This window comes from Vanessa atalanta, chromosome 12, assembly GCF_905147765.1.
Source record: "Vanessa atalanta chromosome 12, ilVanAtal1.2, whole genome shotgun sequence".
NCBI lineage: Eukaryota > Metazoa > Arthropoda > Insecta > Lepidoptera > Nymphalidae > Vanessa > Vanessa atalanta.
The window spans coordinates 1604204-1617063 of record NC_061882.1 but is presented as its reverse complement, the minus strand read 5'-3'; the positions used below and the strand labels follow the sequence as shown (position 1 = coordinate 1617063).

At 32.4% G+C, this 12860-nt stretch overlaps 1 protein-coding gene across 2 annotated transcripts in view; it reads left to right on the top strand.

The window, feature by feature from the left end:
* Positions 1–12860, top strand: part of LOC125067829 (furin-like protease 2) — a 67072-nt gene that overhangs the window by 39642 nt on the left and 14570 nt on the right. For both annotated transcript variants that reach the window (XM_047676624.1, XM_047676625.1), the window contains exon 2: positions 4235–4339. In XM_047676624.1, the coding sequence (XP_047532580.1) occupies positions 4235–4339 (105 nt within the window). The remainder of the gene's footprint in view (positions 1–4234; positions 4340–12860) is intronic.

Genomic DNA, 12860 nt, shown 5'->3' with positions numbered 1-12860 from the left:
GGAATATGTTAAAATATATGCAACGATATAAATCGTGATTGCTTTGACCGTAAGTGTTTTATCGACGCGTACTCAATTTGTTGTTAGTATTCGAGTTAGTAAAATGTTATGCTTATGTTTGAATCCGCCCCTACATAGTTCTAGATTGTTCTAGATTGTCAGGAGACAATCTAGAACTAATCTAGACAATTAAAGACGCGGAGAATTTTACACCGCACAAGTTTATGCGTATCATTAAATGAACTTCATTCCCTAATTTCCATACATACACGAGGTTTACGAAAGACGACCACTAATTAATGTCAGTAATTACTTCAAAACGGGAATTCTTAGCATCGATTTCTAAATGATATTGCTACTATCAGACCTATTCGTTAGACTGTCATTATTTTAATATTAAATAAGTAATTTAATTTTTTTAGGACAGTGACCATTCGCAATTGCCCCTTGATTGCAATTCGCAATTTAGACAATTTGCGAAACTTGCAACGTTTGTTCATTCTGTATACGTTGCCAAAAATGTTCCGTAGCGTGCCAAAACGGCTGTTTACTACACACAGCTTGAATTAAAACATCTAAACGAATATAAATTGCTCAGTTCTGAGGTGACTTTAACGAGATTGTAAAAATATTTGTTACCAATATTGGTGTACTTTGAAAACATTGCATTCCAAAGAAACTCCGTTGTTCTGAATCTATGGGCATTATCCTGAGTGACTGAATGACTATGGACTTTAAACGTAAACTGTTTAAACTTTACTTTAGTGGCTTTGTGCCCATTTGTGTAGGTATTATATGTTCTTACGACAAACAGATAGAACTTAGTATCGGTGTGAAAGGTGAGTGAGCTAATTTAATTATTCACAAGGGATATGATATTTTAGTCTCCAAGGTTTGTTTTGGTGTTGCATTGGTGTTGCATTGGCCATTTAAGGAGTTCATGTGTTTTATATTGACAATTATTTTAATTTCACCTATAAATTTAAAATAAAAAATTACGATATGAATATTTTAGACCTCAACCTTATCTACTCAGTACCTTAATATATTTTTTATACAGAAACAGAATAAGTTTAATTTCCATATTTATAGGAAATCACAACATGCAAAAGAAACACTGAAAATGTTAAAAGATAATAAAACAAAATTAAAAACTACGTATGTGAAAATATATAATTTATAAAAAAATAATAAAATATAATTAATAAGTAATATTACAACTACAATGCTTCTAACATTTATATGATAATGAAGGGTCATTCTTACAAGTAACACCCCTTGAAGGACACGTCATTACGAATGTCCGTCTCGCCTCTATGATTTCTTTGTGTTCCTTTATATACATTATTTATAACGACATATATCGATAAAAAAATAATCCTCAAACTTAATCGAGCTACCTGATAATAAAAATATACAGACAAAAATAAATACAAATTAAATATCAGATACAAAGGCAAGGAGAAAATGTCTCTGGAGATACAAATTTAACAGTAAAAAAAGCGTAAATCTGTACAAAAAAATGTTAAATCATCGATTCACTTAAAAAGTATTTTTAGAGAAATAATCGTGGAAGAAGTATTTTCTTAATTAGTCCCTCTTATAGAATTAACTTTCCTTGGACGAATCTAGTTTAATATAAATTTATTAGGTACCCGTCCCAACTTGACACGGGTTAAATGAAAATTTTACTTCAAGATAAAATTTAAATTTTGTAAATATACATAAATAAATCACGAGTAAATATACAGCGCTTTATATATTATTATAAAAGGCAGGGATTTTTATGACTGTATTGTTTTAATGCACCTGCACTCACCAACATTCTTTGCTCATAAATTATGTTGAAACTGAAATAAAACTAGTTTTTAACGGATTTAATCGCGTATATTAATTATTTTAACATCCCGACGTTTGAGTCTGCCCGTGACCACGAACACTGCAAAGTGCTCGAAACGTCGGGATGTTAAAATAATTAATATACGCGATTAAATCCGTTAAAAACTAGTTTTATTTCAATGTGTAATAATCGCAAAAATCTAAGACAACATTATGTTGAAACTTCTCAATGTCATTAAATCTTTTGGTTCAAATTTATTTATTTATTGAAATAGTTACACAATTAACTTATCACTAAAAACTTAAAATTAACAACTGATACAGGTAACATTCAAAGTGAAATTCGTCTTTAAAGTTGGAAAGGTGAATGAGCTAGTTTAATTAAAACTGTAAACAACATTGACATTCAAAAATCATAACTAAATCGAATAATAATTGAAATTAAGACATTACAAAGATAAAATATCACACAAAGGCCAATTAGGAAATTAAAAATAATATAAGTTAAGAGATCGAACTATGGTATCTATGGCATATTCAACAAAATTAGTTTTGTTATTATGAAAGATGTCAATATCGCTGTTTATGAAAGATGACAAGACATTTAAAGCATTCACGAGGCTGTTAAGAGGTGCATATTTACTTAAATTTGTTTTGGAATATATAGTGCAGAAGGATTTTTTAATAAGACGTCTAGGAATAGTACGAGGAACTGCTAAGTATAATGCTGGAGTGATTTAGATGAAAAAGTGTTTTATTCATGATGATCAGACTTATTACTACGTGAATTAATTTTAATCATAAACAAATCAATTATATCTTGTATTCATTAATAATATTCGCTATTAGGAAATATACAAATCTCTCTTACAAAGATTATCGTGTATCTGCTATGTTGTCGTAAAAGCGTTTGCTGAGAAAGCGTCCAAACCTAAAACTATCACTCTGATTCCATTGATATAATGAATTATATCTAAAAAAAGCTAAATCTGCTAAAATTTAAGCCTTAAGCAATTTCCCTTTTGCCTGTAGTTACACTGGCACTGCCACACGAAAAGACAGAGTGGGTACCTCTGGTTTTTTAATGGGTATTATAGTTGTTGATACACATACCCCTCAATTCAGGTAGCGGGAATGTGAGTCTAAGAGTCCGTCTAGCGAAAACAAAAAATACATAGACCACTTACCCATCAAACCGGAACACAACTATACTAAGTTTTGCTGATTGCCGGAAGAATATCTGATGACTTGGTTGTACCTACGCACTCGGGCTTGCACAAAGTCATCAGGAAGTAAAACGCAAAAGTTAGCTAACTCTTTCTCATGCAGTTCATTATTCTCTAACGGAAAGAAAGATCTTTTACATGATACTCATTTAGATGCAAAAGTCCTCCCATAATTATGGCAAACATTCCCCACATTAAGTATCCGTTTAATAATAATTAATACAGTTTACTAGACTATATTGTATGTATTATATCACGATAGGTCTGGAGCCACCACAACCGTACCGGTTGTGGTGGCAAAGATTTTATTAATAAAATCAAGTAATTAAGAAAAAATAATCCGTCTATCTCCATCTCGTTACAAGTACTATCGAAAGTATTTACTTGGAAATTTTTGACATATTTTCTCATCGGTGGTGAAAGCCGACATGAATAATTTCTTTCCAATATTTGATAAATAGAATAAATAATAATAGTAGCAATTGCTACTTGATTGCGATTCGCCATTAAGACAATTTCGCGAAGCTTGCAACGGTTTTTCATTCCGTATGTATGCGCTTTGCCAAAAATGTTCTGTACCGTGCCAAAACGACTTCTGTTTACTACAGCTTGAATTAAAATGTCTAAACCAAGATAAATCGCTAGGTTATTATGTCCGTTTTAATGTGGTAATTATACACAATAAAATTCTCTACTATGGCCATCTGGTTTTTTCGGGAATAATTAATACAATTAGGGTTTCCAGATGTGGTTTATATTTTATAAAATCTCTCTTCCGTTGTGTAATTATGATTTTTTTATCCTCACAGACCATTTTACATTACATACATTAACAGCCTGTAAATTTGCCACTGCTGGGCTAAGGCCTCCCATTGAGGAGAAGGCTTGGAGCATATTCCAACATGGTGCTCCAATTCCGGTTGGTGGACTACACATGTGGCAGAATTTGGTTGAAATTATTCACATGCATTCCTTCATCACCAAGCACGAAATGAATTATAAACACAAATTAAGCACATGAAAATTCAGTGGTGCTTGCCTGGGCTTGAAACCGAAATCATTGGTTAAGATGCATGCGTTCTAACCACTGGACCATCTCGGCTCACATTCACAGACCAAGCATCTATGAATAAATGAGTTTGTTCTAAATTCGCATATTTTTGTTACAGATCGGGAACCTGAAACATTTCTACTTATTCTCACATCCACATCTGAGTAAGAGATCTGTAAACGCAAGCAAAGATTATGAAGTACGACTGAAAAATGATCCTCAGGTAAGTAATCAATACCAATTATACTTTAGGGGTAAAAACTACTTATAATGACTATTTATTGAAGAAGTGGATGATACTAGTGAGAATAACAATATATTTATTTGGTCAACATTATGACGTGTAATCTTTATATATGAAATAGCATGTCCTGACTGACTGATTCGTTATCGCCGAGCGTAAACTATTAAATTTGGGACTATGAAATTTGATGAGTAGGATTGTTTTGTTGAGTAAACACCTACTAAGGAAGAAATTTCGGAAATTCTACCCCTAAGGGGGTGAAATTGAGGTTGAAAGTTTGTTTGAAAGTCCGTCATTTTTTAAGTTACATGATACTTTATTTTTGGTTTATGCAAAGAGGTCTTAAATGAACGTAATATTTTATGTTAATCTGTAAATAGATTCAATTTCCACGAGAGTAAAGCCGCGGGTAGCAGCTTGTCTTCTTGTATTCCGGACGGATGTACCTACTTTATATATAAAAAAAATTGAGCTTCATATTTAATGTTTACATTTGTAAACAAATTACAATGTGGATCGCAAGGGATTCAAATGCAATTTATATATAATGAGTTTGCGGACTATTTTTATTAATTTTTCAAATAATTCCGGTATAATTAAAATATAGTTTTTGTTTTGTTATGTAAACTCACTTAGAGGTAGGGTTTTTTGCAGGTCCGATTAGTGTGCATGTAGTGTGTGTGTATTTAAGGAATCATTAATATTTTTTTTTACATTTTGCCCATTTGCCCAACTTCCAAACTTTATAAAAAACAAGTTGATAGGAAAATGTTATTTACAATTGTAGATCAGTATTTATTTTATAGCTCTCTACTACTTATCGAAGACAACATTAATTTACATAATATAATATATAATATATTTTAATTCGTTCAAATGCATATACGTGTATGCACGTGTCTATCTGAATACGCGTACATGTGCAAATAACATTCCCCACAAATCTATGCGAGCAACGTTATAAATCTTAAACTGTTTTTATTAATATAAATATGACTTTAATTTTTTTTCAATTTGCTCTTAAAGTTGAACTTTTAAATACGAAATAAAAGTATCTTCAGACCGCTACAATACTATCCATTTAGTATGTTTTCATTGCTTTGTAGCTATAAAGTTTTATTATGTCTTTAGTATCCAACGTTGTTGTATAAGAAATTATTGTCATAAAAATATGAAAAGAAATCGTTGATGACAAATATATTACTGTGAAAAAAAATCCATACGTATTATATTTTTATTTTGTCTAATACTTTTATAATATTTATCCCTCTAACTGTGATAGTAAATGACAGATTTCAAGTGTAGGATTTACGAGGACACTGCTTCAAAGCGTTGAAATACATTTCTAAGCGGCAATAGCGTGTTACCGAATCTAGGACCGCAGATTCTAAAGCATTACTAGCTAGTCACTAGAACAATAAACTAATCTGCAGAAAGCTACTTACTAGTTGTAACTAGTTTACAATCAAAGACATACTTGTCTACGTGTAATTCTTATTTTCAATATCTTCAACTAGCTTTTGCTAGCGGTCTCGAGTTGTAGGTTAGTCGTCAATGTGTTAGACACAAAAAAGTACCCTATGTCGTTCATTGGACTTCAAACTTGCTTCACATTGAATTTTATCAAATTCCGTTCAGTGGTTTTGTCGAAAGAGCAACAGACAGACAGGGTTACTTTCGCATCGGTAATATAAGCAAAGATTCATGAGCCCTTTTTGAACAAACCTTTTTGACATTAAATATTTATCAGGGATAAAATGTATCATCGTAGTGATTAACATTAATTAATGTCATTCATAAATAATGAGAAATCTATGAATAATATTTGTGGATACGACCGTAATATATTTTTATATACATATATATTGGTATATCTGTTACAGATTAATAGACTTCCACGCCGTTTCATCGACTATCATGAAAGTTATTACGTTTATCTATTTTTTCATGACGACGGTTTTTATTTTTATTTTAATAACTTTGTACTAAATTGCCGCTAAATAACATATCAGCTTTTATACTGTTCAAGCGATCACCATAATAAATTATAGGTGTACACAAGTCTTAAAGTTTCGGATTTTGCTTAATATATATATATATATATCTACATAACGATAAGTCCGATCGACTTTAAATTTAGTTTATACTTAGGTGACGCTGACAATCAATAAGAAGATGAAAAATTTTTAGAAGTTTCAACCTATGAGTAAAATTTGTACGAAATCGAGACGGATAATTATTATATTATGTAATATGTACTGACCGTCCATAATCTACATCAGGATTGTCTCAGGAATTAAAATTATAAGACGCATGCACTTTTAATGTTAATTTCGAAATGACTGGAGAAAAATCTATTGCAAAACTCCAAAGCGTGGCTAATATTGACAATTTTTCGTCAGAAAGCAGAAATCACTTTAACTCATAGTAGCTAATATATTATATTACATGGAATATACAAGTAACAGGGTTGTTTTCAGCTCCATTCAATCTAGTCTAGATTAGTTAAAAAACACTGAGTCGGGATATAAAGTTGGTATTATTTTTCAAGTTGTATGTATGTACGTATATTTAATAAAACGTCACTATTTTGGATTCGAATGATTAAACGCTTATTTAATAATAAATTATATACATTAGCTATTTATTATGTGCATTCGAAGCCTAATTTTCTTAAAACTCTAAACTTGAACATGAATTTGACGTATGCAATATTTCCATATCGTTTTTATCGTTCTACAATCCAGTTATGACGACATACTCGTATAAAAATATAGTATTTTATTCTGATACAAGCCAATATTCGGGCCAACAAATTCCCGGCGCAAAAGACACAAACCCAATACATTCGTATTATGTAATAATATGAATATGTATAAAATTAAGGTTCTAAGACACTTGTGTGATCACGTGAAGAGGAAGCATGACTAGTGATTATAAAGGTTTCATAAATATTTTTTCAATCTTTATACTGAGATAATTCCAAGGAAATTCTGTAGAATTGTTTCAAATTCATTTGAGAATTAAACCCGCTACTGCTTACAGTTGCGTCCGTTTTAATACAATGTGTAACTGAGGCTTGACATATGGTTCCGTAGCACTCGTCCCAGCTTGACTCGGTCACAGGGCCGAGTCCGATTCCTATTATTTAAATCACAAACATGTTTCTGATTTTGAATTCGAATGGAAAGTCCGAAGATACTTGTATGTATATTAGTCATAGACTTACTCGTCTTTCATACACAAACTTTCTTTCACAGCAATACGATTAAATATTTATATTTAACTGCAATGAAAATTTTTATGGACTTATTCAAAATAGTTTATCTAAGTTTTATCACCAATTAAGAATAATAATGTAAGAGCCGAGATGGCCCAGTGGTTGAAACGCGTGCATCTCATGAATTTTCATGTGCTTAATTTGTGTTTATAATTCATCTCGTGCTCGGCGGTGAAGGAAAACATCGTGAGGAAACCTGCATGTGTCTAATTTCAACGAAATTCTGCCACATGTGTATTCCGCCAACCCGCATTGGAGCAGCGTGGTGGAATATGCTCCAAACCTTCTCCTTAAAGGGAGAGGAGGCCTTTAGCCCAGCAGTTCGAAATTTACAGGCTGCTAATGTAATGTGAATCAAATTATGAACTAAAATTTAATTTAATCCACCATTGAGTAAAATCTTCGATCCTCAAGTATGTCAAAGTCATGTTGGCTAAATTTATACAGTTGTCATGTCATGATTCGATTATTCGATGTTAACCGAGTACAACGAGACCCAACTCTGCAGCATGTAGCCCCTAGAGATTACTAGTTGGTATCTTGCTGTACGCTGACTCGGTCACTAAAACTATTGTTGAACGGTCAAACAAACGTCATTCATATTTGGAGCTCTAACTTTTCGCAAGTTTTTACCAAAAAACTGGTATATGTTTGCTTAAAAAATAGCGGAAGCAAATCCGGACAAACGCTATGTGATTTGCGCAGTATTTTTAGGATTTCTTCGATACTATTCAATTGTATTCTGATCACTCCCTACCTGTCCGATTTTATTTTCGAGATTTCGAGAAATTTAATGGACAAAGACCCATCTTGCCGTGGGGATCGTCCATGTTTTAAAGTAAGTATTTAGACAACATTATTATGAATAATGCTTTCTGTTGAGACGGGTACGTGAAGTGAAAAACATAAATGCCGAGCCGAGATGGCCCAGTGGCTAGAGCGCGTGCATCTTAACCGATGATTTCGGGTTCAAACCCAGGCAGGCACCACTGAAATTTCATGTGCTTAATTTGTGTTTATAATTCATCTCGTGCTCGGCGGTGAAGGAAAACATCGTGAAGAAACCTGCATGTGTCTAATTTCAACGAAATTCTGCCACATGTGTATTCCGCCAACCCGCATTAGAGCAGCGTGGTGGAATATGCTCCAAACCTTCTCCTCAAAGGGAGAGGAGGCCTTTATCCCAGCAGTGGGACATTTACGGGCTGCTAATGCTAAAATGTAATTATATTGTGTTCAAGTAGTTGAGTTTAAGACTGCAAAAAATTCAGAATGAAAAAACCGATATCACAGAGGCAATCTTCGTAACACTATTCAAGGGAAACTAATCATTGTAAGCTGATGTTGTAGTTAGATTTTCTTTTATACCAAGTTCATGTAAGGGGTATGAAATGAGACAATTAACTCATAGCTGCGTTGTGAAATTGCTTCGACTTAGTTCACTTAACTTGCTAATGTACTCCTAATAGAATCATCGGAACATGACATTGCACATCACTGTCCTGGAAGATCAAAGGCATCTTCGTCTAGGGCTTATTTTTCTATTATCGAACATAATTTAGGGATAAGCCCACAAAGTAGATTAAATAAACAATTAATCTTATCTGATTCATAATATTAAAACTATTAAATAGGTACAATAATAAAAACATGAACCACCAAACAGTTATTAATTGGAAAAATAGATGAACTAATCATTACTTTCAACAAACCGTTGCTTCTGATAAAAATATATTGATTTAAACCCCTTGTTGTTGGTTGGTGTACTCGCAGGATATTACTACCTCAAAACAGTTCCTCAAATATAGTGATAATATTATAATAATATATTTATCATCCGCTACTTCTCCTACGCTGGGTTTCACTCGTCGGAGCCTTCCTCGAGGTGTGAGATTTATATTGCACTTGACCCCACACTCTTCGGTAGTGCGACGCTATCTCGATTGCCGTTCCTTTCAGGGCATATCCTATCCATCGCACCCTAGCCTGATTTTCTAATAAGGTGTCATGAAAACAAATATATTCTTGGAATAGGACCTCAATAGATCGATTTGCATAGAAAATGTACGATATATTTTACTTTTATACTTTACTAGGTGATTAATAATCTACTATATTTGATACTCAGATTTCGATTCCGTATATTTTAGGCAGCTTTAATTGTTATGAAGGTGATTTTTTTTATTTAAGTAAGGGAGATGTGGTACGTCCACTTCGACACCATTAAAGCCTATATCGACCTTATTTTAAAACAATAAATGGAACGGATGGAATGGATGGAACTTCTTGCGCTTATAATGTTGGTTTTTCGTTTACACAATCAAATTCAATCAGCGTACCGTGGCAATCGTTTCCACTAAGGGAGTATTTCCATAAATCAGTTCATAAAAATTTTGTTTGAATAAATCTCTCTCCAGTTTAATGAATAAAAATGATGTTTGTAAATCGTTTGGGGTAGAGAAATAAATTTATGAATAAGTTTTTTCTCCGATTTATCAGAAATAGATTTTTAACAATGATTTTCTTTTGTAAAATACAAACTAATACCAAGTATAAGGTCGATGGTAGATTTAAAGCACCTAAAAATCCGTATGTCCTGCGACTGGATTCCTGCCTAACTTGTTCTAATATTATATTAAAAGAGTGAAGGAATAGAGAATACACTTGGACATGCGAGGAAGTCATCTTTATGTTGATGTCATATACACATATATATGACATCAACATAAAGATGACTTCCTCAGCTTCAGGTTGAGGATACTATAATCATAGCCTGTACTATGTAATAGCGCCTTGTGCTAAACCGTTTGGGTAGGTATCGTCCGCTCATAATATAATCTATCGCCAAGTATCAGTACTTAGTATTGTTGTGTTCCGATACTAGAAGCATAAGGAACATAACATCTTAGTTCTCAAGGTCATTGACCTATTTTATAAAAAAAAATCTTCATATCAGTTTTAAACAATAACTGTTCAATGATAGAAAGCATAGAGTGCGCACAAAAAGCATTTAGTTTTTTTGTTAAGAAAGAATTGCCAGACCTAATAGGGCATAACTTATAGCCTAGTAATAATTGTGCGAATACCACGAGCATTAGTTTGTAGAATGTTCTCGAAAGATTAAAACATTTTTTTTTAAGTTAATTTCTCAAAGCTCTGAAATATATTTACCTACACGTATAAGTTTAACGCACACTTGGGAGTTGATATTCGTAAGATCTTCAAACATCTCTGCCCCGTCCAAGTATGTAAGATTTATAGCCAAGTGGATAAATTTACCTTGACACCACGCATCGTCTCTTCGAAGTTGATTTTTGGAAAACCAATTTTTTATACTTTATAATGTAAGGCACGCTATGCCATGTTTATTTTTTAAATTGAATTTTTACTCAATATAAAGAACAATTCTTTTAGAGAAAATTAGTGTGCTATAGAACTTTGTATTACAAGTAATCAATTAAAATATATTCAAACTAGATATTCTGGGTAAAACAAGGTCTAGTGAATTTTAATAATACTTAATGTATATTTATAATACATCTCGTGTGACAATACAGAACAACATATTTAAAAAACTTCAGGTGTTGTATTAAAAATCTACCACGTGTGTATTCACCAAATGGCATTGAATGAGCTCCAAGCCTTTTAAAATGAGAAGAAGTAGCAACAGCCCAGCCCAAGCATATTGACAGGCTGTTAATTTAATATACTTCTAATGAATTAAAATTATTCCAAAAAACGATAAACGCGAACTCCTCTTGGAATAGCACTAACAGTTTACGGGGTACTATGGCGTTTAATTTATTGGCTAGCGCTATCAGTTTGGTAATTATTTATGAAAGTACGTTTCCGAACAACGCAACATATTCGTCGTATAAACTTAACTGACCAATGAAATTCGTTTATCAGTCCCCTTTACCATAATCAACTTTATTTGTTACATTGTGTGACAAACATACATTTTTAGGTTATCGAATGGAGTCGTTTGCGGTGAATTATTGAGAGTAAATAAGATAAAAGTAATATTAAATCTTAAATGTTACAAACAAAATAGTAGACAATACTAATAAATATATATATTTACACACCATATTGATACTATCTTTTTAGACATGTATGTAACCGATACTCTCGCATAAAAGACAAAGCGTTGAATTCTCTTTATTAAAAAGTTTCTTTGCTAATTTTTAATAAAAGATCGGCGAAACGTTTGACTCGAATTTTTAAGTCAAATAGATTTCATATTCAAAGCGAATTCAGATAAAAATTGCTGAAGATGTAGGGTGTCCGGACAAAAGTCGCGTCTGGACTCAAACGCATCTGTTTGAATTTGCAGATCAAAAACGGTCACAAAGATTTTTACAATAGTCGTAAAAACGCTTTTGAATACGATAAATGAAATTATAAGAACGGTTAAATATTTGGAAATGGAATATTAAAAATAATCTTACTAATTTAATTTTGTTCAGGAATCATTTTTATTTTGAGTAAATATTGATCAAGAATTATCTGATAGGAAATACTTTTTCCTGGTTCATTTATAAGCGTCGTTACCACATAACACCTCGTTGGTCTAGTAGTAGTGGTTTTGCTATACGGCTGTATATCATGGGGTCTCGACTTCAAATCCCGTGTCTGGGCACAAAGAGCTGTCAGTTTTGCTGTCAACAAATTCTTAGTATCAGTCCAGAATAATGAAGCAGACAGTGTTTCACCCCTCTGTCTCAGTATGCACTTAAAACCATTAGTACTGTGCTTGATTTCTCTCCGCTTGAATCAAATTATAATTTTGACATAAATTTTGACATTGAAGAAATACTCTCTAATACTTTGTACTCTTTACTTAAACACACACAACTTTGAAATTTATTCTTTCGAAAATTAGCAACAGAGCATATAAACTTAGATAAATTGTTCGCAACTAATCCGAAACAAATATTAAGTCTGTACATTGTATGTTATCAGAAGCATTTCATTCGAAACCTAACAATTTCAAGCACGTGACCACCATGAATAAAATCTACAATTGCACATACTTTTACAACGTCAGTTGCACCAACTTTACGCTTATAGATTTTATTCCACTTTGAAAATCGAACCGTATATTAAGGCTCTTTGAATTCCGCTGGGAAGTTAAATATCTCAAGCATTTAAAGTAAAACTTTCTTCATTGTACTTAAGTGTAAGCTAACTTTAATTTATAAATTTAAACGCAACTAA